Consider the following 27,688-nt stretch of genomic DNA (forward strand, 5'->3'; position numbering starts at 1 on the left):
TTGGAGTAAAAATGAACAAACTAGTCTATAAATACTTTTTATTGTAAGCTTGGATTATTATATTATTATATAGCCTAGTGTTTATTTACCGATAGACAGTCAAGAAGACAAATTAATCAAAATTTTATTTATAACAGGGTTTTATTTATTTATAAAATAATAACAAACCACAGATCCTCAACAAACAGTAACAAAAACACGGTGACAGAAATGTCAGAAATAGCGCATGGGGCTGTCACGTGATTAAGGAACGAGTCAAACTCGACCCGAAAGACTCATGAGATGAACTAATCAATTCTCTTTCCGGCTCAAGACCGCGTTAGTTTCGCGTATGGGGCTGTCACGTGATTAAGGAACGAGTCAAACTCGACCCGAAAGACTCATGAGATGAACTAATCAATTCTCTTTCCGGCTCAAGACCGCGTTAGTTTCGCGTATGGGGCTGTCACGTGATTAAGGAACGAGTCAAACTCGACCCGAAAGACTCATGAGATGAACTAATCAATTCTCTTTCCGGCTCAAGACCGCGTTAGTTTCGCGTATGGGGCTGTCACGTGATTAAGGAACGAGTCAAACTCGACCCGAAAGACTCATGAGATGAACTAATCAATTCTCTTTCCGGCTCAAGACCGCGTTAGTTTTGCGTATGGGGCTGTCACGTGATTAAGGAATGACTTAAACCCGAAGACTTCTTGTCAGATAAGAGGTGAGATGAGCTAATCACAGACTGAAGACCCAGGTAAAGAATGAGTATTTTTTTCTTTATCTCATAGCATTTTATTTTTGTATTGTTTGTAGTGTGATCAACGTTTGCGTAAGTACTAGATGTGTTGGGGAGGTAGCACTTAATATTTTAATAACATTTTGCTAAAATGAACGAAATGACTCGAAAAAAGATTCGTTCATTTTGCTGAACGAGACTCAAAAGTCCGAGTCGGTAAAATGATCCGAACTTCCCATCACTAGTACTGTTGCCAGTTTCACTAAAACGCACAAGAAAGGGTGAGAGCTTTACATCGGAAACACGTCACAGAAAACAATACGTAGTTTTTTAATGAGGCGGGACGAGCTCTTTGATTGGTGCCTATTTTTCAAACCCATTCTTCCCGCCCATCGGCGCCGGCATCTGATTGGCCGTTAAGTCTTTCCTTTGTAGTCACAGGTCGCATCCGGTTCGTGCGTCGACCGAGATACAAAAAGGAGAAAGCAAATTCTCCCCAGGAGCCGAAAAACCGAGAAATGAAATCAGGTTTTTAGTCATTCTTTTAACGTATAGCGATATAGCATTTTATATGTAGTTATCATGAGTTTAAGCCACTGATGTTTTTTATATAATAGTGTTCGCAGAGCAGTTTTAGATGGTTGGATAAATTTTATTTATCGGGATTAAGTGCAGTTTTAATTGGGATTAAATCTGCTCAGGTCTCACCTGAACGTATGTGGTAAAGGTCGTCTGCGCGTTAAGTGTGTATATATTTTATCAGTAGCGTTTAGTGTGTGTTTTTGGGCTTGGTGATGGCCACATCGGCCCTGTACGCCTGCACTAAGTGTAACCAGCGGTTCCCGTTCGAGGAGTTATCGCAGGGCCAGCAGCTCTGCAAGGTGAGAGCGCACACACACTACTGTTTACATGAGTCTGGGGAAAAGTGTGTGTCCTGTTTAAGGTCAGAGAGCTGTGTACGTGTCAAAAATGAATAGCAAAAGCATCTAGACACTGTTAAAGCTAAAACACCACTGCTGTCCTTACGATACAGCTGACAAATCATACATGAAATTGTAACTGTACTTAGCTACACTGGCCTTGTTGGATTCTGTTTATATACATCTACATACGGTTGTGGCCTAATATTAGTATTTTCATCAGCTTAAAATTGTTTCATTTTTTAGCTTTTGCAGTAGTGTGTTAGTAGGAAATATCAGTTTGCATTTCCAAACATTCATTTAGCCATTAAGTGTAATAGTCCAGTGAGGTTTTTGTCTGACAACAGCCAGTGATCTGATGTGATCATCATCTGTCTGTCTGGAATTAAATGAAGGAACAGAACAAACCGAGACAGACTAAATCCAGGAGAACTGTGGCAACGTCTCCAAGATGCTTCAAGAGACCTATCTGCACAGCTACAGTACTGTTAAATGTTTTAGGTAAAAAAAAAAATGCTGTAAAATGAGGATGCTATGCTACCAAAAAAAATAATGTCATAAATAGATTTTCGTTATCAATTGACTTCTATTAACTAAATGAAGTCAACAGTTGATGTGATTAGGGCTGAAACAACGAATCGATTTAATCGATTAAAATCGATTATTAAAATAGTTGTCAACTAATTTAGTAATCGATTCGTCGCTAAATAAATTTTATTTGCCATAAGCGGCTCATTTCGTGCATATTTCAAATCTGCGGTGACCAAAGTGTGGCAGTAATGAGCCACCGGAGCTTTTACTCAGCCAGTACAGCAGGTGAAGTAGCGAATAGCCAATAGCTGGCCTCGTTTTATGTCACGTGCTTCCCGAACAGCGTCTCTGCAGCATTCAGCGGGAAGTGGGAGTACTTTAATTTGAGCCGTCAAAATGAAGAGTAATCTGTAAACTCTGCACTACTGAACTGTTTAATGGGCCGTTCACATATCGTGTCTTTTGCGTGCTCAAGTTCGTTATTTCCTATGTAGGCGCGCAGTATGCACTCTCATAATGGAAGCGACGCGGTCGCGACACGCACGCGGTGCGATGCGCCCGTTTTTCCAGGCGCGTCCACACCGCATCCATTTATCCTTTGCTGAAATTTCCGGGTCTTCATGGAGAGGGCACGTCATGGAGAGGGCACGTCATGGTTGCTTAGCAAAGGCAGACGCCTCAGGGGCGCTTCTGCCCGAGCGCTTTGGAAAGAAGGAGAAAGCGGCGCGACTAGCGTTTTCCACGCGTTTTTAGGTGCGATATGTGAACAGCCCCTAAGAATTTTATTTGTGCAGATTCTCCAGTACAAGGTTGTTTGCAAATGTTTAGTCGTAAAAGCTGATAACATTGCTTTTTAACAGTTAACATTTAAAGCTTTACAAACATGTTATGTGATCAGTTTGTCGTTTACCAGTTCATAATTCAGACTTGCAGCCTAATTATGACTGAATGAGAGAGGTAAATGTTTGAGTATATTTAAAATGCACTTCTTTTCTAAGTATTCACTGCTCTTTTTCACACAGCAGGTTTTTTGTGTGTGTCCCAATTTTTTTTTCTGGACAACCTTCTGATGGATTTTACTTTAAATTGTGAGTTTCATTCAGGTTTCATGCCATTGGCACTTTTTTTCAAAGGATTGTTTATAATTTCACAGCATAAGCTATAAATCTTTTTCCCAGTAAATAATAAAATACAATGCACTGCAATTTTATTCTGTTTTATCCTTATACTTCGTGAAAATATGTTCTCAAAGATTCCTTAAGCTTTGTTTGGGATGTTAAACTACTTTAGGAGCTCTAAGGACTGCCATGGTGAAAACAATATTTGAAATCTCCTTGTGAATTTTGCTAGAGTATGGGTCAGTGTTTTGATTGCAGAAGAGTTCGACAAAGGATTACTAACATAATAAAACAACTCCAGGTATATTTTTGATGAGGATATGACAATGCAAAATGGTTAAAATCTCTTAAAAATCTATGCTGAATGATAAAGACCCTTTATTAATAATTTACTTGGGGAAAAAATGGAAAAAACTAAAATATAAGTACATAAACCGATTAATCGATTAATCGTAAAAATAATCGACAGATTAATCGATTATCAAAATAATCGTTAGTTGCAGCCCTAGATGTGATCGTCCTTTACGTTTAAAGTGGCTTTTGCCCTAGGTGCACTAGGTAGATTTGCAGGTAGGTTTCTTGAAGCATCTTGGAGACGTTGCCACAGTTCTTCTGGATTTAGTCTGTTTCTGTGTCTTCATGTCATTCCAGACAGACTGATAATGATCAGATCAGATCTCTGTGTGGAGCACTGGCTGTTGTCAGACAAAAATCTCATTGGATTATTACACTTAATGGCAAAATGAACATTTGGAAATGTAAAACCGATATTTCCTACTGAAACCACAGCAAAAAATAGAAAAAAAGGATTTACAAATATTTTTAGCTGGTGAAAATACTTGTTCCGTGTGCAGTGGTGGACAAATTATTAGAACGTATCTAAACACCGGGCGCATTTAAAGTTTATAGCGTACAATTGATTGGTTTTTCCTTGCAGGAGTGCCGGATCGCGCACCCTATAGTGAAATGCACCTACTGCAGGTCAGAGTTTCAGCAGGAGAGGTAAGAATCACACAACCATCCTGTGGAAAATAATTATTTCACCATATCAATGCTAATGAAAAACATAACTTTTTTTTCCCTCAGCAAAACCAACACTATCTGTAAGAAATGCGCACAGAATGTCAAACAGTTTGGGACGGTATGTTCACTTGAGAAGTGTATATGTGTAAATAACTGGAAATCCCACAGATGTGTGCGCTAACACACATCTTGTCCTCTTTTTTTTTCTTTTAGCCGAAGCCATGTCAGTACTGTAACATTATTGCTGCATTCATTGGGACCAAATGCCAGCGCTGCACCAACTCGGAGAAGAAGTATGGCCCTCCACAGACCTGCGAACAGTGCAAGCAGCAGTGTGCCTTCGACAGGAAGGACGAGGGAAGGAGAAAGGTGACCAATCGCACATGCACGTTCTTATTACTCATCCACACACATGCTGGCTGTGTTCTCCCACGCTGCATGTGGTGTGATGTGATTCCCTTTGCTCTGACAGATTGAACAGTCACTGTTTCTAGATTTCAGCACATTGAAAGCATGAGCTTCTGTTCAGTGTCAAGCGCTCCATAATGTCTGTCATTAATTATTGGACAAGTTGCACAAAACTGCTGTTGGCTTAGGCACAAGCACAACACAGAGCTGAATCATTAAAGCCCACTTCTCTCGACAATAACAGGCAGCTTTACACATTTATTATCAGAATTGTTTGGAGAACTAAAATAAGACTGAGCACACTTAATGCAGATGTGAATCCTGTTTTTCTCCAGGTGGATGGGAAGCTCTTGTGTTGGCTCTGCACACTGTCATATCGTCGTGTTCTACAGAAAACGAAAGAGCAGCGGAAAGGCCTTGGCTCTTCCCACTCTAACTCCTCTTCTCTCAGTGAGAAGGAACATCAGAGACACCATCATCAGCACCACAGACATGGAAGTTCGCATCACAAGTAAGCAATATAATAATAATAATAACACGCATGCAAACAAGCATCACCGTGCATCAGAGTCCAGTCACAAGAATATAAACTTGTTTATTGAAAAACCTTACAAAAATGCTGTCCTGTGTATGTGTGTTACAGAATAAGCGGTACTTTAAGCCCAGAGCAGGATCAGGGACTGTGGAAGCAGAGGTGAGATGCATCTTTTTTACATACGTACTGGAGGCATGCAGTTTGTATTCGACTACAGTTTAATATTTAAGATAATCAGTGTGTTGTTTTGCATGCTTTGAGATTGTGTTGAGGTGTATTGACTCTAATTTGTTTCTCTTGTGCAGCATTCAAAAGGAAACACCAAAGAAAAAACCAAAACTAGAGTCAAAGCCATCCAATGGAGACAGGTAATTACTTCTGGCTGTAATCGGCTCTGTCTGTCTGTCTCTGGCCTTCCAGGCAGCCTGTCACATTCTCTCCTTAAATGTTAAACACTTATTTTTTTTTCCCTCCAGTAGTTCAATCACTCAGTCAATGGATTCTGGAGGCACGGATAACTTTATCTTGATTAGTCAGCTGAAAGAGGAAGTGATGTCATTGAAGCGCATGCTCCAGCAGAGAGACCAGACCATCCTTGAGAAAGACAGGAAGGTAATTTCAGATGTGACTTCCTGGCTTTGGTGCAGCGTGCACATGAAATGTTCCCATTTTGTAGCTACAGCTCTTTCAGGTTACAAGCATGACTCGTGTGACTCATACAGTCATTTTCATAAAGGAAAAACTCGAAATCAGATGCCAGGAAATAGTACGTAGAGATTGATGGATGCATAAGTGTTCATTAACATATTCAAATAGACTTGTATCTCTAAGCACCATCCTGTTGTCAGATCAGCCAGCCGCCCACATCACAGTCCATTTGCTGACTGAGGTGATAATTATCCTCAAATGTTTGAGCTGTTACTAGAAGTCCATAAGTAAAGATAAAGATTTCATTGATGTGAATTTGCATTTGTTGTTGTGCAAATGTGGTGTGTTCCAGTTGAGCTTTCTATCCAGTGTTTCAGTACATATTTAGTATTTTAAAATAAAATGGATACAAATTCTCTAGAGCAGGGCTGTAGAATGCGATTATTTTTCTGCCGGTACAAGTACATTTAGTGCGCAGTCTCACTGGCACGACCACCGCACTGTTCAACTCGCTTTGCCATTTTGGTTGCATATGAGAAACAAAACTGCAAACGAAACAAGTGTAACAAAATCCCTCTATTCATTTGAGCTGTGCAGTGTGGACCTTGACAAACAAACAAACGGGTCCGAGCTCAGAACCGTTTTACTCGGGAACCAACCAGTGCTGCGACATCCAGCGAGAAATGTTTGAATTCACTGCAGCATGAATAAAGGTTCCTGCAAGATTTACTGAGAACCATTCTAATTCTCTACAGAAATCTCTGTTATAAACCGATCAGCCAGACAGCGCTGACGTAGAAAACCAGAAGTAGTAAGGCTGTAATGTTAAACTTATAACCGTTAGAAAAGAGAGAAAAATAAATAAATTATCCATAAATACATAACCTCACATAATGTCATTTAATAGCTTAATCGCCGAATTAATATAAGAGTTCTTGAACTGATTTAATCTACAACTCGGAGTTCTTAATCTCCTACCTGATGGCAGCATTACAAACTCACGGTTTAGGATACGTGCTGTATCCTGCAAAATCTTATCTGCCTAAATTTGAATGTTATTTTGCAACACTACACATTGCGAGTATATCACCCATATATTCTGGGTGACTAAATTATGTCTAATATTAGCCAAAGTTTAAAACGTTGTGCCATTTTAAAGACATAGACAGTATGTATATAGATACACACACACACACACACACACACACACAGTGCCGTGAAACCAAAACATTGAATGATTCAGATCAAACAAATTTTAATATTACACAAAGATAACCTAAATACAAAATGCAGTTTTTAAAATTATTTAATTTAAGGGGAAAAGGTGGTCCAAACCTGCCTGGCCCTATGTGGAAAAAGTATTAGCCCCCTAAATCTAATAACTGGTTGTTCCTCCCTTCACATCGCTGTGGAGGAATTTGTCCACTCTTCTTTGTAGAATTGTTTTAATTCAGCCACATTGGAGGGTTTGAGCATGAATGAACGGTTTATGGTCATGCCACAGCATCTCAATCGGATTTAAGTCTGGACTTTATCTGGGCCACTCCAAAACCTTCATTTTTGTTTTTCTTGAGATATTCAGAGGTGGTCTTGCGGGTGTGTATGGGATCACTGCCCTGCTGCATAACCCAAGTGCGCTTGAGCTGGAGGTCTCAAACTTATGGCCAGACATTCTTCTTCAGGATTTGCTGATAGAGTGAATTCATGGTTCCATCAATTATGGCCAGTCATCCAGGTCCTGAAGCTGCAAAAATCCAAGACAATCACACTACCACCACCATCATGACTGTTGGTTTTACACCAGATGTAACAGGACAAACACCTTCCAGAAAGTTAAACAATTGTCTCATCAGTACACAGAATATTTGCCCAAAAGTTTTGGTGATAATCAAGATTTTTTTTTTTTTTTTTTTTTTGGCAAAGGTGAGATGAGCGTTTGTGTTCTTTTTGGTCAGCAGTGGCTTTTGTATTGGAACTCTCTCATGGATGCCGTTTTTGCCCAGTCTCTTAATGTAGTTGAATCAGGAACACTGACCTTAACTGAGGCAAGTGAGGCCTGCAGCTCTTTAGATGTTGTTCTGGGTTCTTTTATGACCTACTGGATGAGTCGTCATTGCGCTCTTTAAGTAATTTTGGTTGGCTGGCCACTCCTGGGAAGGTTCATCACTGTTTCAAGTTTTCTTTATTTGTGGTTAATGGTTTTGACCATGGTCTGCTGGAGTCCCTAAGCCTTAGAAATGGCTTTATAACCCTTTCCAGGCTGATACATGTCAACCGTTTTTTTTTTCATATGTTCTTGAATTTCTTTAGATTGTGCCATGATGTTGCTCTTCAAGCATTCCTCACTTTGTCAGACAGGTTCTATTAAAGTGATTTCTTGATTCAACAGGTCTGGCAGTAATTAGGCTTGGGTGTGGCTAGTGAAATTTAACATGGCTTACTAAAGAAAATGTGGTAAATTACACTTCTTTCATGATTTAACAGGAGGAGGCAATTGATTTTTCAGTTAAGGCCAGGTAGGTTTGGACCGCTTTTCCCCCCTTAATAAATGAAATCATCATTTAAAAATTGTATTTTGCATTTAATTGAATTATCTTTGTGTAATATTAAAATGTGTTTGCTGATCTGAATCTTTTAAGTGTGACATATGCAAAAAAAAAAAAAAAAAAAAAACAGGATGGGGAAAACTTTCACTTCACACCACTGTGTGTGTGTGTGTGTGTGTGTGTGTGTGTGTGTGTGTGTGTGTGTGTGTGTGTGTGTGTGTGTGTGTAAAAAATGTACTAGCCAATGATGATTCAATTGTAGGGGAGCACTAACTGGCTTATTAGTCATTTATACTTTTTCCTTTTATATTTTGAAATAAAACAAACTTTTCTTCACTTTGCGACTAAATCACACACAATCACTTTTTGGTCAACCATGTTGGTTGATTTTATACAAGACTATAGGAGAGTAATGGTACATTTAATAAGAGTACAATACATATCTTTTCTACATAAAAATAAGACACATTACTGTTTTTAATAAAAAAAATACTTTGTAAGCTTCCCAACTCTAGTTTAGTGCTTTACTGTCAGATGTGTAAAAACTTTAAATAAGCAATTAATGATCATGTAATATTATTAGTAACTGCACCTATTAATGCATAACCATAATAATTTGATCATATATATTTGTCATCTCTTTGAAATTAAAAGAATGCTGCACATTGTAATCTCAATGAGTTAAGCTTATTTATTATCAAAGCACTTGTCAGTAATATAGTAAAGTTGTGGAAAATATGTGAATTATTGCATTTCGGGCTGATTTAAGGTGTGCCCCTAAATTTTCTGCTTATGCTCCTAAAAATGTTCAGTCAGGGGATACAGTGATCCTAGTAAAAATAGTTAATCTGGAGCCCTGCTCTTGAGGCTTTTTATGGTCGATTGATTTGTTTTGTAATGAAACACAAGGGAAACTGGTTCATTGCCTTAGACAAGTTTGGAGAAATGACTTGGAAAAGATAATTTCATAAGTTTGTTCATGGTTTCAGCTGACGGAGCTGAAGGCAGACTTTCAGTATCAGGAGTCAAATATGCGGGTGAAGATGAACAACATGGAGAAAGCGCACAAAGAGGCCATGGAGCAACAACAGGTCACTTACACAACACACTATTCATCACACATCATAATATTTCATCATTTTAAAGTGATAACAAGAATAAACAATATTTCTATTACTTTATTACTGTGGAAAATGTGTCTGTTAGTGTTTTGATAAGCACTTTAAGAAATTATTATTGTCATTTATAGGGTCATTAATTACTCACCCTAATGTTGTTCCAAACATGTACAACCTCCATCATCTTTGGAAAACAAATCGTGATATTTTTGATCAAATCCGAGAGCTCTGACCCTTCATAGACAGTAACACAACTGAAGTGTTTCCAGACCCAGAAACGTAGTAAAGACATCAGTAAATTGTCCATCAGACATCATTGGTTCAACTATCAGTTTATGAGGTTACAAGAATACGTTTCTGTTCGCAGAGGCTCATTTTGGATTTCATTAAAAATATCTTAATTTGTGTTTCAAACTGGATGAAAGTCTTACAGGTTTGGAACAACACAAGGGTGAGTAATTAATGACAGAATTATCATTTTTAAGTGAACTATTTTTAAGTTTGGGGCTGGTAAGATTAGTTTTGGTGTTTTTGAAGGAAGTCTCCTATGCTTTTTATATAATATACAGTACAATTACTAATAGTGTGAAATGATAATACTATTCTAAGTAATGGTGTTCTATTTAAATATATTTTTACATGTAATTTATTTCTGTGATACTGAAAGCTCATTACTTTAGCCTTCAGTATCACCTCCTCCTTCACAAATCATTCTAAAATGCTGATTTGCTGTTTATGAAACATTTCATAAATGGCTATGCTGTTTAATATGTTTGTGGAAGCCATAATACTTTGCTGAATAAAAAGTTACCATTTGTTTGAAATGTATCAATTCAACCTTGATCAATTTCATGCAGCCTTGCAGTATTTAGTAGATATTTATTTTTAAAACAATTTGTTGTGCTACTGTGAACTTTCAAACTGTAGTGTTCATACTTTTGACCAGCTGTGGTTTTATTTGTTTGTCTCTCAGACGAAGAACAGAGAATTGATGAAGCAAGTTGCTGCACTCTCAAAAGGCAAGAAGTTTGACCGCAGTAGCAGTTCACTGCTGTTACCATAGCAATGACCTCACTCCATAACAATGACCCCTTGCCCTGATGTGTCATTACTGTGAGGAAGCTTCACCCTCCATTGCTCACAGATTATCTGTGTCTTGTTTTATTATTCTGATGATGTCACATATGCAAAAAAATCTCAATTTATTATAATTGTTTTATTTTCTTGGGCTGTTCTCAGCGGTTTTAGTAATCACATGTATTTACAAAACAGACAACTGTATAGAGCCATTACAGGAGCCCTGGCTGAACCCAGCCTCAGATCTCATATGCAAAACGTCTCAGAACTTTTGAAAACCAATCGAATGGAAGCCGAAGAGCTGTCAACAAATGTATGGAAATGTTATGAATTGAACGTGTCAGATATGATGAAATTTTTTTATAGATACTAAATTCATCTCTTGCTCTCTTCTCTTTTGCTCTCTCTTTCTCTCTCTCACTCATGGAAAGACTGTATTAATGCATGTCTTACTGCCTGGTCAACTGTGTGGTTTTGTATATTAACTGATTAATTGTCTGGCTTTGTATTAGTGATATTTCGGAGATGAATTTTGCAGCCCTGTATGAGACATTGCTGTTTTAGTGAGTGAGGGCTCTCTTATGCCCCTTGCATTCTCATATTTTTACTGTCAGACACTTTTGTACTTTTTTTTTTCTGCAACATGGACGTTTCAGGAATATTAAAGCTAGTAAAACCTCACTTTGGGTGTCTATCCTACTTATTTATATACTGAAAGTAGTGGAAAGTGTGTAAGGTTATTATAGCTTTGCATTTTCATTTTTGAAGTACTCTTGCTTTTAGTCTATGTTTTCAATTTCACTCGGTTTTTGAGTTTAGTAAAAAAAAAAAATACAGTATTTTCAAGTCTTTTAGTCAATTTATATTGTTCTCTATATTTATCCTTGTGGTGGTTAAGGCGCTTTTATTTAGATAATATAACTGAAACTGCATTTTATTGTCATTTTCATGCCGGCGCGGCGTATATACTTTCGAGTAAGTGTTTGTCCCGCTGCAGCCACCGTAACCCCCCCCCCCCCCCCCCCCCCCCACGTGACTGTATGCCTGTCGCGGTGTTTGATGGGATACCAGTGAGGAGCAACAACAGCGAGTCTGGTAACGTTAGCCAAAAAGTGTTTAAAAACTAGGCTAATTTATTTAGTTTCTCGGTGTTAGCGCTTTAAATTCATGTGGTCTCGTTTATAAGTTTGGAAGTACAGAGTTAGAGTCATATCGTCCTGCTGCAGGTGAGTTTAAAATAATGTTACTATTAACGTAAAACAAACATGGTTTTATTGAAAACGTAAGCATACAAACAGACGTTAAAAGTCATTAGATCTTTCCTGTTACAGTCATTACAATATTCCCACCTAGCTCGTTTTTAGAGAAGTTGTTAGACGGGGTAATTTGTCGATTTGTAATCGAAACATGTCATCACTTCATAACGGGTGAAACATCCTTACACCTTTGCTTCATCAGACGTGAGGAATATGTTTGTGTGTTACAACACATTCGTTTCAGTTAACCCAAGATGACCACAGCAGCCAGGCCAACGTTTGAGCCCGCGAGAGGAGGACGGGGCAAAGGAGAGGGTGATCTGAGTGCTTTGTCTAAGCAGTACTCCAGCAGAGACCTGCCAGGACACACCAAGATCAAATACAGGTCAATCAATCAATTATTAGGACAGAATTTGTATAATGCCGATGCATTTAAAGGAGTAGTTCAAAAAAAGAATATTTTTACTAGGAGCACTGTATCCCCTGACTGAACATTTTTAGGAGCACACGCAGAAAATGTAGGGGCACGTTTTAAATCGCCCAGCAATGCAGTCATTTACATATTTTCCCCATTTTAACTGTATTACTGACAAGTGCCTTGAAAATAAATTGACCCGACTTTGTAGAGATAACAGTGTGCAGCATTTTCCAAAACAATGCATTATCGTAGCTTTGTAAAACTACAGTTGAACCACTGATGTCCTATGAACTTTTTTTTTTTTTTTTTACCAGTGTCCCTGCTTTCTTAATGACACAATTTTTATTTTTGGTTAAACGGCTATCCCTTTAAGCAAAAACTCATCCTGATGCTTGTGTGTCCCTGAAGGCAGCCCACTCAGGATGCTCCAGAAGAGGTGAGAGCCCGTGACTTCAGACGTGAGCTGGAGGAGAGAGAGAGAGTCACTGTTAAGAGCAGAGACAGAGGAGCAAGAGGTGAGGAAGCATGTTTTATGTGAATGTTTTTGACTTTATATCAAGATATAAAGATGGGGAAGTTGTGGCCTAATGGTTAGAGGGTTGGACTCCCAATCGAAGGGTTGTGAGTTCTAGTCTCGGGCCGGATGGAATTGTGGGTGGGGGGAGTGCATGAACAGCTCTCTCTCCACCTTCAATACCACGACTTAGGTGCCCTTGAGCAAGGCATCGAACCCCCAACTGCTCCCCGGGCGCCGCAACATAAATGGCTGCCCACTGCTCCGGGTGTGTGCTCACAGTGTGTGTGTGTGTGTGTTCACTGCCCTGTGTGTGTGCATTTCGGATGGGTTAAATGCAGAGCACAAATTCTGAGTATGGGTCACCATACTTGGCTGAATGTCACTTCACTTTCACTTTAAAAACTTTAAAAGATGTTCATTGACCGTGACTTTGTTTCTTTTAGAGCACACAACTTCCTCGTCATCATCTTCATCCTCCTCCTCCAAGCGGCCACGTCTGGATCAGATTCCTGCTGCCAACCTGGATGCGGATGATCCCCTCACTGATGTACATATGCTCTCTTATATATGTTTAGGAATGATTTATGAATGGCAGCTTGATGAAATGTGTCTGTGTATGTTTTAGGATGAAGATGACTCTGACTCCGGCTCTGACAGTGATGATGACACTGCTGCCCTGCTGGCTGAACTGGAGAAGATCAAAAAGGAGCGAGCTGAGGAGCTAGAGAGGAAGGTAAACCTCACTGACCTTGATTAAGCCCTTCTAGATGATCCTGGTCACCATTTCAGGGTTTATTTTTGTGATTATGAACAGCCTGACTCTTGATATCTTACTGACGTAAGTCATCACTGGTCTTATTTGTGGTGTGTGTTTAATTAAGGAAAGGGAACAGAAAGCAGAGGAGGAGAGGATACGTATGGAGAACATTCTGAGCGGGAATCCACTGCTCAATCTGGCCGGCCAGCAGCAGCAGCAACAGCAGCTACAACAAAAAACACAAAGCCAGAATGCATTCAGTGTGAAGAGAAGGTAATTTAATGGTGGTAAAAATAAGTAACACACGATTATTTGGTTTTCTGTCTTTCATAAGTCACTCTGTTGCATAGTTCACCCCCAAATTAAAATGACCTCATGATTTACTCAAAATACAGTAAAGAAGCCTTCTGACGTGGAGCTATGTGTTTGAGTAAGAAAAATATCCATGTTTAAAACTGTAGAAGCCATAATATCCAGCTTCCACTATGCACTCGAATTCCAGTGGGTAAATCATAAGGTAATTTAAATTTTTTGTTGAACTAACCTTTGAAGAATTAAAGCAAAGCATTTAAAAGAACTCTGGACATTCATGTGCTTTAATGCAAAATGATGGAAACACATTTTAATTAAAGTACTGCCCATATGATAATAAACATGGTGCTCACTTTAATGTTACATTTTGTTATAATTATCATAATATATTGACATTAATAGAAGTGTGCTGTTAAAAAGAATAGTACATCAGTGTTCTAGGTAGTTATAGTATGAAATGCAATGGCTTATAAAACTTTTTTTTTTTTCTGCTTTGTTTGCTATTTCTGTAGCTTTAATATATTATTTACTCTTGAGACCAACAATATCAACAGCTTTAAATGTCATTTTGGTCCATAAGATTCTTAGAATTTAATAATGGTAATAATAAAAATAATATTGGCTGTTTTTTTTTTTTTTTTTTTTCTCTCAGTGAAGGTGGAAAAATGGATCTGTGTTTGAATTACAAATTCGTTAAAACAGAGAGTTAATAATATAATAATAATATGCTATTGACGAAATTCAAACCCAATTTCACATTCTGTTTTTGGCAGGTGGGACGATGATGTCGTCTTTAAAAACTGCGCTAAAGGAGTGGATGAATCACGTAGAGAGAAACGCTTCATTAACGACACCCTGCGCTCTGAATTCCATAAGAAATTCATGGAGAAATATGTTAAATAATTGTCTTGTTATAGAACTGTATTACACCAGTTTGTTTAAAATATTTTTTCTATTTCGCATTTATCATATGTGCTCATTTTGTCTTTTTGAGCTTTATGTGCTGCCCTTCAGTAGTGGGTCTGTAAAAGAAGTGTACCAATAAAAAGAAAAATAGAATGCTTATTCATTTCTCTTTCTACTGTATATGCTCCTTTTATATCATTCACTTATCCTGTGAGTTATGTCTGTTATCTTTTTCTTATTTTTGTTTATAGGCAGAATTGCCCTGTTTGTCCTGATTACATTCATAAAATAATAATTTACATGGTCAGACGTTTCCATACTTTCAGGTCAGGTCAGGTCAGACCTTTTTTTCTTTTTCTTTTTTCCTTCTCGAGTTACTGAAGCAGACCCGCTCTGAATCAATAGAGCAGATCTGACCGAGTCCAATCTGACCTGCGTCCTTTCACAAGGGCTTTCTATTCTGCTCCCTTCTGTAATTTGATCTTTTATTCCTAACAAGCATTATTCTCGCCATTCAATTTAGCTTTATTTATTTAAGACTTTTGACAGTAGTGATTGTATCAAAGCATCCATACAAAGTAACCGGCCTAACCCCACAGCGAGCAAGAAAACGGCAACAGTTTCATAGAAAAACTCCATTAATGTAACAAATATACTTTGTGAGAAACCAAGGATAAAAGAGGAAACCCATCCTCTTCTGTTTGGCCTGAATTTCTTTGAAAAACTGTATATAGAATCAGTATTGTATATCTCTATGGACAGTTTGTCTAAAATTAGTAGTCCCAACTGTTTGCTTGGAAAGAAAACCAGCTGTGAGGATGCGATTAGATGTCCTGATAGCAAATAAACGGTCCTTTACCGAGCTAAAGCTTGTGGTAGGCATGGAGAGGACTACTTTAGTAGACCACATGAAGCTCCATCAGTCAGTGATGTATTTATGTGCTCAAAGTGAATGAACCACTACACCAAAGGCACATTTCCCTGTCAGACCTGTTTGAGTTTGGCAACTGTGTGATTCATGACCAATGACCCACAGCAAGTCTTAAGTGATTTCTCATATGTTCTTGGAATTTCTTTCCCTCAACAGTAAATGTGCATCAGACGAGTGGGTGTTTGACTAATAGAACTATGTGTTCTTTAAAGTCTGAGACAGCGCTCAGCTCTGACGTGTCTGGTTGTGTAAGTAAGTTAAAGGAACAACTGTTAGTCAAGACTAAAAGAATAAAGGAAACACCTCCTAATATTCCCTCAAAAAAACTCTGAAGTAACCTCAGAACTTCCTCCTCCAACTGTCTTCTGATTGGCTGATCTTAGCGGGTGGGCTCTAAATGAGGTTTACTAGAAGAATGACTACACAAAAGACATCCAATCAGCTAAGAGAGACTGAGAGAGAGAGAGTGAGAAAAGGGAAGCCCAAACCTCCTGTTGCAGTCTGCCGTCTGTCTGAGAAAGGAAAAGAAGAACTGCTGTGTTCTGTGTTTATTTGAAGGTAATATTTCAGCTTCCCGTGCACTTTAAAATTCTTTTCCCTTGGGTTACAGGTTTGTTTGAATGATGATGGTTTTCTTTTTTGGTTGTTTACAGTAATGTTATACTTTTAGTCTGCAGAAAATGTTTTTGAAGTGGAGTGCTGAGAGACGTGTTTACACTAATGCAAACAATTATAGAAAGTAGTTTAGATAAAGATTTTCAGTGTGTGAGAATATATCTGAATATGTGGATCAGTGTGATTATAGTTCTTTTTAAGGGTTTGATGGAAGTTTTTTCTATTCGGATTGGTCTAAATGGTCAAAAAATATTAAAATACATTATACTTTAAAAAAACTTTAACCCCTTTTAATCAGTTAAAAAGTAATAAGGTATTATGTTCAATAATAACTTCTATTTTAAAAATGAATAGTTTCCTTCATAAATATAGTATCCGCATGAACTAATAAAAAAGTAGTGTGTGTGTGTGTGTGTGTATATATATATATATATTGGATGAGGAGATACCCCCTGACTATGTAAGCGCTTTGAGTGCCTAGAAAAGCGCTATATAAATGTAATGAATTATATATATATATATATATATATATATATATATATATATATATATATATATATATATATATATATATCAAGAAAGATCTTATTGTATATATTCAAATTATTTGTGCTGCTCAATATTTATTTGTGGAAATTCTTTTTTGTTTGTTTTCAAGAGTAATATAAAGTTGAAAAGAACCACATTTATTTGAAATATGCATTTGTAACAGTTACAAGTCTTTACTTCCCCTTTCATTTCATTTATTGTATGATATGTATGAGGGCTACATATAATGCCAGATAAAAGTAATATCACAGAATGTGTGTTTGTTTGACAGATGGAACAGTTTTTCCAAATGTTTAAGTGGGTCATCTGACTTCCTGAACACACTGTTCAAATCCCTCCAAATGGTGATGTCATCAGTTTGGAAACAGCAGCCTTCCTGGATAGTGCTGCTGTAACTTAAGCTGGAGCAGCATGTGTGTCTGTGTATGTTGATATGATCTGTTTTTTTGCAGCCAGCAGATCGTGCAACTGATGCTTCTGAAACTGGTGTTTTTTGGTTTCATTCTGTGGCCTACTTGTTTTACAGATCTGTGTACTAGTGTTAAATGCTACTGTTTTTGATAGCATTGATAACGTTTCTGACAGATAATATCATGGTAATTTTTTGCGTTTCCCTTATCGGATGTAGTATCCTGTCTGCAATAACCATGGGCTCTTTTGAGTAACGTTACTGTCAGTTCAAGTGCCGGCGATGCAGTGTTGCCAGATCTATATATTTAAAACAAATACAAAACTAACAATAAATCGACATTATTTAAAATATTTTGCAAATTAGGTTAAATAAACATATGGCTGATCATATACTACAACTTTCTACTTTATTACCTTTCAAAAGTTTTGAATTGAGTAGAATAGACAAATCGCAAAACGCGTATAATTACTGGATCTGGCAAAACGTAGGCTGCCCCAGGGCGCCATCACTCGAACTACGACAGTTTCTATCAGTCATCCCTTTTTCACATCGCCAGTGTCTCGCAGGGATATCCTTTTTTTCGTACCACGGACGCAAACTGAATTGTGTATGATATACAGACATGCATTAGAGTTTAACAGCAAATTAGTAATTCAGAGAACAAATTGTATTTTTGAACATGAAAAATTTACCTCATAGTTGGCTATGGGCCTGCATACACATCCACTTATGTCTTTGCATGTGGGTGTGTGTGTGTTACACAGAATAAATATTTATTTCGTTGGTTCCCTGCCTTTAGTTGACCAAAACACGGGTGTTCCTTGATGTATCTTCAGGGTTTCTTGAATGTTAGTGTTAGGTTTGTGGTCAAGTAACGTTATTTCCTAAATAAGCCATTCAATCACACGCACGTCTAAATCTTACTCTTCCTGTTTCTCCATCCACATTTAATAACCACATATCATCAGTCATGTGTATCGGATGCCTGTTTTTCTGTGTCTTGTTCTGAGTGTCTAAGAGTCCAACCACGTGTCAAAGTTTGCCCATGTGTGACTATTTCAGCACTCTTTTAAGTTGATTCATATGGAAATATGTTGTTCTGTGTGCAGGTCATGTTGCCGCAGTGTGAGAGAGCAAGGAGTATAAGTGGACGTCCAGAAGGACCGTATCGGGCGGTAGAATGTGCAGATGCTCTCATTACACAGGACTTTGAAGGCGTGGACACGCTGGACAAACTTTTTATACATGCTGTGAAGAGATTTAGTAAGGCACCCTGTCTGGGCACCAGAGAGGTCCTTAGTGAAGAAGAAGAAAAACAACCCAATGGGAAGATCTTTAAGAAGGTAAATTCATTCACTGATTTGATGCAGTTTTTGTTCAATCCGTTGAAAACAGTGAGAAATATGAATGACAGTTGATATAGAAAGGTATGTGTTTTTGTTTGTAGTTGGTCTTGGGGGACTACAGCTGGATTACCTATGAAGAGGCCAGTCAAGCAGTGGAATCTTTTGGCAGTGGTCTGGCAGCTTTGGGCCTGCAGCCACGTAATACCATTGCCATCTTTTGTGAGACACGGGTAGAATGGATGATCACAGCACAGGCCTGCTTCAGACGCAACTTCCCATGTAATTACACTTACAATAACAATTACACTTTACTTGAACTCTAAACACGTTAAAATATATCAAAATCATATCTAAAAGATCTTTATCATACAGTCAGGTGTGTTTTTTGTTCTGCTCGGAAGTCATTTCACAGCTGAGTTTATGTAACCTTTGGTTTACATAGCCTATTCCCAGGAAATTTAGCTGTACATAAAGAGTTTTGTTATTAGTTATTCACCTTTAGAGGTTAACTGGAATCAGAACTCTTGTACATTCATCGGAAATATCTTACTTCTGCATTGGAAAATAAGGTGGATACTAGAGATGGGTAACATCACTATAAATGTAAAGTCACTAAACGTAGTAGCTGGTGGAGATTAATTTATGAGAGAGATCTTCAGTCACTAACGAAACGATTCATTCAAAAACACTAATTCACTCTGGAAGTAACACATCACATAGTCATACATACTGTAGTCACTTTTCATTCAAATAAAATAAAGACTTTTACAAACACTGTAATTATATCAGACATGTGCCCTGAAGCCTATGTCCATAATGTCCTCTGAACATCTGTCTTCTCATAGATGTAACCTTATTTGTTTCCAGATCTTAATAAAATAGATCATTTATCCTTTAAAATATAAATCCTAGTTCTCCTAAATACAGCATATTTAGCCCACATCTCAGAGTCCAACTTCTGTATCTAAACTAGACTTTTTGCAAGAACCATACAGAACAAGATGGCCTGTGTTTGATATCCTCAGTTCCTAAAAGATTGAGTTGTATGCTACACAAGAATCAGGTTCCAGATGAATAAAATGTGCTTCAGAAAAAAAATCATATACATTTTTCTGGAATGGCTGTATTTTACTGCTTGCCAACTATTAATTCCGCTTTGGCTTTGTTAGGAACAATTTTGGTTACCGGTACAAAAACAGGCAAAGCCATTGGCAAGATTTTGCCTAAAATAAATGTTACATAGTAATAACTTGTATAACTAAACTTGTATCCTAAAGTAATATCCATGCCAGGCCAACCCCAAATGTTTGTACCTTTATGTAAAATATTTTGTCAATATTACATACTGAAGATTTAATTTAGTAATGTTTATATTTAAACTATGTATGCAAACCTCGCAGATCCTGTAAAGATTATCTGAACTTATGAGCACAATTGTACATGTGTCTCTCTGTGTGTGTGTGTGTGTGTGTGTGTGTGTGTGTCTGCGTGCACAGTGGTAACGCTGTATGCAACTCTGGGTGAAGATGCTGTAGCTTATGGGCTGAATCAGTGTGGAGCCACTCATCTCATTACCAGCACAGAACTGCTGCGGACCAAACTGAAGGTATAAGGCCACAGACATGCAAGTGGCACTGTGCTTATCGGTGTGGTCTGGCTAAAAATATTACTCTTTCTCTTTTTCTCAGAACATTTTGAGTGCAGTTTCAGGGTTGCAGCATGTTATCTATGCAGGCAGTGGTGAAGTATGTCATGCTGATTACCCACAGTCTCTCGCCATGCACAGCATGCAGGAAGTAACGGAGCTCGGGGCAAAGCCAGAGAACTGTGAGTAACATGCAAAACAATTATTTATACAACCAAACAGTATTGATTTATGAGCTAATACACGTACTCTCTCTTTGTGTCTCTCTCTTTCAGTAAGCAAAGAGTATGAGAAGCCGACTGCGTCTGATCTCGCAGTGGTGATGTACACCAGCGGGTCTACAGGAAGGCCTAAAGGAGTGAAGATGCAACACAGTAATCTGATTGCAGGAATGGCTGGGCAGTGCCAGCGGATCCCAGGCCTGGGGTGAGCAACTGTAACTGTAACACTAATACCAGTTAAATAATTTGCATGTTTTTCCATACACTACGGACAAACAAATGACTTCCAGCTTAAATCATGTAATGTCTGGTTGGGACATAATACATCAGTAGGATAAAACTGTAGTAGGAGTGTGTGGTGAAGCAAATACAGGGAACAACGGAGACATGCGGGTGCAAAATTACACAAATTATGGAAAACTAGCAACTGATGAATAAGTGCATGTACAAATGAATACGTGTTAGTGTCTAATCGTTCAAACTAATCTTAAATCTTTATTTTTGTGTGAGGGTTATTTATTTACTATTTTGGTATTCATTCATTTTTTGAATTAGCTTTAATTTTTAATATTTTCAGTTTTAATTAGTTTTAATCATTTTTACATTACTATTTAGCTTTATTTTTTTAAAGCAGTTTTAATACTTCAACTTAATTATTTCAGCTGTTTCCAAGGCATCAACTCAAAAAAATAAAAAATAACTAAAAAAAAAATCTACATTTCTAAATGTATTGTTTAATGTTTATTTCTTTTTCATTTTATCAACTAATATTTATATTTATATTTAATTTCAGTTAACAAAAATAAGTTTTAGTAATTTTATTTTTAGTTAACAATAACAACGTTGCTGTGTATGTACAGGTCCCAGGACACTTATGTAGCTTATCTCCCACTGGCTCATGTGCTGGAGCTGACGGCAGAAATATCCTGTGTATCATATGGCTGCAGGCTCGGATACTCCTCCCCACACACACTCACGGACCAGGTAACACATACAAACATACATACACACATACTCTGTTCCTCTACTATATCATCTTCTTTGTACTTGACATGTGCACTTGTCTATGCAGTCCAGTAAAATAAAGATCGGTGGCAAGGGAGATTGCTCTGTGCTTAAACCCACACTGATAGCGGCAGTACCGGTGAGTTTTAAACATGAAAAACTTAGTTTTATTTTTGTTCTCCTCTTTTTACTCAATATTTGTGTGTATGGTTCGGTTGGTGTTTGTAGGAGATCATGGACCGTATCTGCAAGAATGTTAATGGGAAGTTAAGAGAGATGTCAGTGGTTCAGAGGACTCTGTTTAAAGTGGGATACAACTATAAGCTACAGAAGGTGTCACAAGGAGCCGATTCTCCGGTGTGTAACATGTGAGTCAGTTAAACATGGGTATCTACCCATCCATCTGTCCATCCATCTGTCCATCTGTCCGTCTGTCTGTCTATCTATCTATCTATCTATCTATCTATCTATCTATCTATCTATCTATCTATCTATCTATCTATCTATCTATCTATCCATCTATCCATCTATCCATCTATCTATCTGCTTGTCTCTCTGTCTGTCTATTTGCATTATTGACAAATAGCTGTAAAATTATATAGCCAAAAGGGATGCTTTGCATATAAACTGCCACAGCTGGTTAAAGTCACACAGAGTGGTGCCAGCCAGCTGAAACAATTCTTATGCTTTTGAAGCAAAAGTATTTGACTCATAAATATTTTTTATTTCTATATATATCCATCTGGATTTAAATAAGCAATTACTTAAGATTTTAGGATTTGATCATTATTGCATTTACTGTATATGTAAAGTTGTATGTTTGGCAACAATTCATTTAGCTCAAGCATTTAACTGAAGCAGTGTGTAACCATGTCGGAAAACCTACCCAGGGTGACAATGACAAGGTTCATCAGATTCAAATTGTGAAAGAAAAATAGGTTGCACAATTTAATATTTAATAAGACCACTTTTTCTCTGATAAAATTGTGCTTTTATCGTTGCATTGATTTGACAACATTATGCAACACCACAAGATTTATTAATGTGATCAAAGAGTTACACATTCATTTTTGGCCAAGATCTTGTATAGAAAAGGAAATGGGAGTCGATGAGACACTCTGTAAAATCAACTAAGTGGTTATGTTTGAGACTCTGAGGTGACTGATTCATACATGAAAATGATTCCTCATACTCTCTAAACCAGTATTTCACAATCTGGGTCCAGTGAATCTTGCCCTTTTCATCATGGAATATGTACGTGGGCACATCTTACAGTACAGTTGTTAAAGAAATAAAAGGCTGCATCAGTTAGGGTTAAAATAATTTTTGCAAAACATATACCAGAAACATTTTAATTACTACAATACTGATCCAAGTCTAGACTCATTATTATTTGCTTATTTGAATCCAAATTAGGACTTTTTTGGAATAGGTATATAAATTGTTCTATTATTTTATTTAAAATATACTTTGATACAAATATGTATTTTAAAAGGTTAAATTGTTACAATTCTAAACTTTAGCTTATTTTACAAACACATTTGTGTGGTAAATTGTGTTGTGAATTTCAAAATGTGTACTCAGGGTAAGAGTGATAAAATCTTGCCTATATGCAGTGCTGCCTTGGCAGATTTTGCCAATACAAAATGGTCTCTGTCTTTAAGAACTTGTTTGAGATGATATGATTGTGTGTTTCAGGCTGTTTTTCAAGCGTGTGAATTTGCTGCTGGGAGGGTGTGTACGTCTGATGTTGAGCGGAGGGGCTCCACTCTCTGCTTCCACACAGAGATTTATGAACGTGTGTTTCTGCCCTGTCGCTGTGGGTTACGGACTTACAGAGACGTGTGGAGCAGGAACTATCTCAGAATGTTAGTGCACACACTTTTTTTTCCCCTGCATGTTAAAATAACTGCATTCCTGTGCTGACATGTTCAAACTTGTGTTTGCAGTTTCTGATTACAGTACAGGACGAGTTGGAGCTCCTCTCATTTGCTCTGAAATAAAACTGCGAGACTGGCCTGAGGGTAAGACACACACACACACACACACACACACCCATTTTCAAACAACAACAGAAATTGAGGGTTCTCAGGTTCACTTTACATTCCTGACCTTCCACCGATCTCTCTCTTTCATCATCAGGTGGATACACCAGTCAGGACAAGCCACACCCACGAGGAGAGATTCTGATTGGTGGACCGAATGTTGCCATGGGATACTTTGGGAGTGAGGGGGAGGGAGAAAATGTCAACTTCTGGGTGGATGACGCAGGGCAGCGCTGGTTTTGTACTGGAGATGTTGGGGAAGTTCATCCAGATGGTTGTTTGCAGATTGTGGGTGAGTAAGTTCTGAATCATCTAACAGAGGAGAGTTACGTCAGAGAGACGTCTGCTTTTCTGTCAAACATGACATGCCAATCCTCCACTTCCTGTTCTCAGATCGTAAGAAGGACCTGGTGAAGCTGCAGGCAGGTGAATATGTGTCTTTGGGGAAGGTAGAATCTGCCCTGAAAGACAGCCCCCTCATTGATAACATCTGTGTCTATGCCAGCAGGTACACCACAACTTTATATCCCACAATATTCTGTATCTAGAGACTAACCTGGATAAATTTTAGCACTGAAAATCGCCATGTCACAGTTTTGTTGGTCATAGGTGTTTATACTGATTGATTTTATAACATTATGTGTGTGCTGCACAGCTGTCCATATACACAGCTATTCATCTGATAACAATTGGCATGTGTGATGCTATTAAAATGGTTTTTTTTTTTTTTTTTTTACTTTCATTTAAAGATTAATTAAATGGATCAAATATGTGACCCTGGAGCACAAAAGCAGTCATAAGTATCACGGGTATATTTGTAGCAATAGCAAACAATGCATTGTATGGTTAAAAATGATCAATTTTTCTTTTATGCCAAAAATCGTTAGTATAATGTAAAAGATCATGTTCTATGAAGATATTTTGTAAATTTCCCACCGTAAATATATCTAAACTACATTTTTGATAAGTAATATTCCTAGCTAAGAACTTCATTTGGACAAATTTAAAGGCGATTTTCTCAATATCTTTATTTTTTGCACCCTCAGATTTTAAGTCAGTATAGTTGTACCTCAGCCAAATATTGTCATATTCTACCAAACCATACAACAATGGAAATCTTATTTAATCAGTTTTTTTTATTATTATTATTAGATAAATGGACCCTCATGACCCTTATTGTTTTGTGGTTCAAGGTCACATATGCAAGTAAAGATTTTTGTAACGTTACAAAAGAATATAACTGTTTAACTTTCTGTTCATCAAAGAACCATGAATAATTGATTACAGTTGCCACAAAAATAATAGGAATCGTTATACCAAATCATTATATTAGAATGATTTCCGAAGGATCGTGTGACACTGTAGATGCGAGTAATGGCTGGAATTAATTATAAAATAAAACATATTAAAATAGAAAACAATTAGTTTAAGTTGTAATTTTACAATATTACTGTTGTGTTTTTGATCATATAAATGCAACCTTAGTGAACTTAAGACACTTTTTTCAAAACCTTTAAAAATCTTACCTACATTATCTTTTTTGTTTTAAACTTTATTTGAGTTTTAGGACAATATTACAAAAACAAAACAGAACAGAAGACAAGATCAAATTAATACAATCAATCAAATATAGAAATTGCGTGTTAGCAAAACAATGAAAATGCACATTCAGTATGATACAATAAAATGTAACTGAAAAAAAGTGCTAGAACTAAGATGGAACTAAGATAGAACTGTAACTTCCTGATTTTTTTTTTAACAAATCTGTATTGATATAAAATTATACAATTGCTTATATTACTGGACTTCTCCATGGCTTTAAAGCAAACAGATAGAGCCACAAAACTCGTCCTTAATCTTTTGTTTTTAGCAAACCACAGTTACAATAATGTGTGTATTGATACAAGCTAAACCTGTCATGCAGGCTCCAAGACACTCCTTTGCAGAATAAACACATGCCATCATTTCAATACTAATATGTCCTTGTACTATTTCCAATCAGTGAAAAGAACTACTTGATCAGCTTTGTGGTGCCCAATCAGAAGCAAATGACTGAGCTGGCAAAAAAGAATGGGATAGAGGGCGAGTGGGAGGAGCTTTGTAAACACACCAAGATGGAGGAGGAAATACTAAAAGTCATCAAAGAGATTGCAGTAACAAGTAAGCATTTTTTTTATGTTGTACTAACTTCTCAATAATGTTTGGTTAATTAAGTATATGCTGCAGAATGTGGAATTGTGTAATGCTTTCAATGGAGCTTTTTCCAAACTGTCTGTTTGGTGATGGAGTTTACCTTTAAACAGTGTCTTTTGTCACTACAGAGATTTATGTATTTGATACTGTGAGAAAATAGCAAAGGCATTTATTTTTTGTTTGTGTGTTTATGTGTATAAAATGTATATAAATTAATTGTGTGTGTGTTTGTGGTACTGTAGGTAAACTGGAAAGGTTTGAGGTTCCAGAGAAGATCTGTTTAAGTTCTGAGGCTTGGACTCCAGAAACAGGGCTGGTGACGGATGCCTTCAAACTAAAGAGAAAAGAGCTGAAAAATCATTATATAAAGGACATTGAGAGGTTATATGGGGCTAAATGATGGACATGCAACACTCATCTAAGCTGATTCCAAACTGGTGTACTACTATGCTTTGTAGATTACTATCCCCCTAATCATAGTATTGCATCAAAATGCAGTTTTACTCTGATCCTGTCTCATTCCATACACTAGACATGATTAAAAGTCTGCTAATTGGGATTCATCCGTCACTGCAAATCCTGCTGTTAGCAGTAGAAACACCATTCTTCCCCCTGCTGGATGTAAATGGTCATTACTTTCTCTGTGAGTAAGTACTGTGAGGAATAGATTTTTTTTTATGGCAAGTAAAATATGTTTGCATTTCTGTTAATAAAATAAAAATTATATATATAATATTTTTATTTTTACTTATAAAGGTGCATTGAAGCATATCTATGTCAAATATTTTTTTTTAATTGCCACCTTTACTTGAAAGCGTTTTTGGGATGCAGTTATTAAATGTTACATTTTTAGTTGCATGGTGTTTTTGTTTGTTTGCTTTATTGTTTGTTAGAGTCCATTAAACAAAAGCTGATGCAGTGTTGTTTAGTGTGAGTCACCCAGCTGATTTCTGAAGGCAAGAGTGGTAAAGGTCACTTATGATCAGCAGAAAAAAAGCTGGGAACTGTGTAAACTACAGAATATGATGTGGGATGACTTTGTTTACATATGTACGGGAAACTATTCTTATGTATACCATTGACATGAAAGGGAAGAATTTTATTATTTCTGTTCATTTCTATCTGTGGTTGCTCAGGTGCACATAGACAGATTTATGTGTGTGTGTGTGTATATATATAAAACCATATCAACATATCCAAAACAGCATAAACAGTTTTCATCATATGTTTTAACATACATTTATTATTTGCTTAAACAAACCAAACATCCTGTTTTTGTTTTTGTTTTTTATGTCTGTGATTTGATTTAGTTTGAGACATTTCAAATGTTTTTTAAGTTTTTTTTACTCACATTTAAGCTCTATACCTGTATACATAAATTTTATTATTGTTTATTTTTTTTATTTTTTGTGACAGCTTTATTCTGATATCACTCCTTTTCTATATAAACACAAATCCTTCTCCGTCCACCATCATTTCAGAGTTTTGACACTTCTTGCATTCTCTTGCTTGTCTGCACATTTCAGGTGTATTAAAACAAAACGTCCACGGACACTAATTATTAATCACTCTCATTAAAAGAAAAGGAAAAAAACTTTCCAAATTAGGTACTATTTTTCAGCTATTCTGTTCCTTATTTATCTGTCAAACCTCGTTTTCTGAACTTTGTTATTGCTGAATTCTTCAATCTCACCATGTGAATCAAAGTGTAATAAGGAGACCTGGACGTTTAACCCTTTTCTGTCAGAGCTGTGTTCATTTGTCAAAGTTTGATCTATTCTTCTAACTCTTCCATTTAATTTGAAATGGCAAAATAAATAAATCTTTATGTACTCAAATCTGGCTGATATGAATTCATCCTTCTCTTTTATTTGTTTGTAAATAAATTGTGATTTAGAACTAATGTATTTTCAAT

At 37.0% G+C, this 27,688-nt stretch overlaps 3 protein-coding genes across 5 annotated transcripts; all 3 read left to right on the forward strand.

The window, feature by feature from the left end:
• Window positions 1–1,126: 1,126 nt before the first annotated feature.
• On the forward strand, window positions 1,127–11,326 carry fam76b (family with sequence similarity 76 member B). Of its 2 annotated transcripts, none has more exons than XM_052556106.1 (10): window positions 1,127–1,602; window positions 4,228–4,292; window positions 4,377–4,431; window positions 4,527–4,682; window positions 5,057–5,232; window positions 5,365–5,415; window positions 5,562–5,624; window positions 5,736–5,868; window positions 9,440–9,541; window positions 10,542–11,326. In XM_052556106.1, the coding sequence occupies exons 1-10, from the start codon at window positions 1,516–1,518 to the stop codon at window positions 10,629–10,631; spliced, it is 978 nt and encodes a 325-aa protein (XP_052412066.1). In that variant the 5' UTR covers window positions 1,127–1,515; the 3' UTR covers window positions 10,632–11,326. The 2 variants fall into 2 exon arrangements, with proteins under 2 accessions (XP_052412066.1, XP_052412065.1); XM_052556105.1 differs by having other exon boundaries at window positions 1,131–1,602; window positions 5,733–5,868.
• Window positions 11,327–11,637: 311 nt separating this feature from the next.
• Window positions 11,638–14,970, forward strand: LOC127957533 (protein CWC15 homolog). 2 transcript variants are annotated; one of them, XM_052556112.1, is made up of 7 exons: window positions 11,638–11,740; window positions 12,146–12,286; window positions 12,728–12,834; window positions 13,280–13,383; window positions 13,462–13,569; window positions 13,718–13,866; window positions 14,679–14,970. In XM_052556112.1, the coding sequence occupies exons 2-7, from the start codon at window positions 12,156–12,158 to the stop codon at window positions 14,806–14,808; spliced, it is 729 nt and encodes a 242-aa protein (XP_052412072.1). In that variant the 5' UTR covers window positions 11,638–11,740; window positions 12,146–12,155; the 3' UTR covers window positions 14,809–14,970. The 2 variants fall into 2 exon arrangements, with proteins under 2 accessions (XP_052412072.1, XP_052412071.1); XM_052556111.1 differs by having other exon boundaries at window positions 11,690–11,871.
• A 1,173-nt stretch (window positions 14,971–16,143) lies between these two features.
• Window positions 16,144–27,611, forward strand: acsl4b (acyl-CoA synthetase long chain family member 4b). The gene is made up of 15 exons (XM_052556099.1): window positions 16,144–16,300; window positions 18,428–18,661; window positions 18,766–18,943; window positions 20,161–20,270; window positions 20,353–20,491; window positions 20,585–20,735; window positions 21,391–21,514; window positions 21,603–21,674; window positions 21,764–21,903; window positions 23,234–23,403; window positions 23,485–23,559; window positions 23,678–23,872; window positions 23,974–24,088; window positions 25,583–25,740; window positions 26,016–27,611. Exons 2-15 carry the CDS (start codon window positions 18,431–18,433, stop codon window positions 26,171–26,173), a joined length of 2,016 nt encoding a protein of 671 aa, XP_052412059.1. The 5' UTR covers window positions 16,144–16,300; window positions 18,428–18,430; the 3' UTR covers window positions 26,174–27,611.
• Window positions 27,612–27,688: the final 77 nt, after the last annotated feature.

The sequence above is a fragment of the Carassius gibelio genome, chromosome B5 (assembly GCF_023724105.1).
Source record: "Carassius gibelio isolate Cgi1373 ecotype wild population from Czech Republic chromosome B5, carGib1.2-hapl.c, whole genome shotgun sequence".
NCBI lineage: Eukaryota > Metazoa > Chordata > Actinopteri > Cypriniformes > Cyprinidae > Carassius > Carassius gibelio.

Coding starts and splice junctions, on each gene's coding strand:
- fam76b (XM_052556105.1), top strand. CDS start 1,516: ATGGCCACATCGGCCCTGTACGCCTGCACTAAGTGTAACCAGCGGTTC. Junction 4,293..4,376: donor TCAGAGTTTCAGCAGGAGAG/GTAAGAATCACA, acceptor TTTTTCCCTCAG/CAAAACCAACACTATCTGTA. Junction 5,625..5,732: donor AAGCCATCCAATGGAGACAG/GTAATTACTTCT, acceptor TTTTCCCTCCAG/TAGTTCAATCACTCAGTCAA.
- LOC127957533 (XM_052556112.1), top strand. CDS start 12,156: ATGACCACAGCAGCCAGGCCAACGTTTGAGCCCGCGAGAGGAGGACGG. Junction 12,287..12,727: donor CACACCAAGATCAAATACAG/GTCAATCAATCA, acceptor GTGTCCCTGAAG/GCAGCCCACTCAGGATGCTC. Junction 13,384..13,461: donor CGGATGATCCCCTCACTGAT/GTACATATGCTC, acceptor TGTATGTTTTAG/GATGAAGATGACTCTGACTC.
- acsl4b (XM_052556099.1), top strand. CDS start 18,431: ATGTTGCCGCAGTGTGAGAGAGCAAGGAGTATAAGTGGACGTCCAGAA. Junction 18,944..20,160: donor CTTCAGACGCAACTTCCCAT/GTAATTACACTT, acceptor CTGCGTGCACAG/TGGTAACGCTGTATGCAACT. Junction 21,515..21,602: donor CACACACACTCACGGACCAG/GTAACACATACA, acceptor TTGTCTATGCAG/TCCAGTAAAATAAAGATCGG.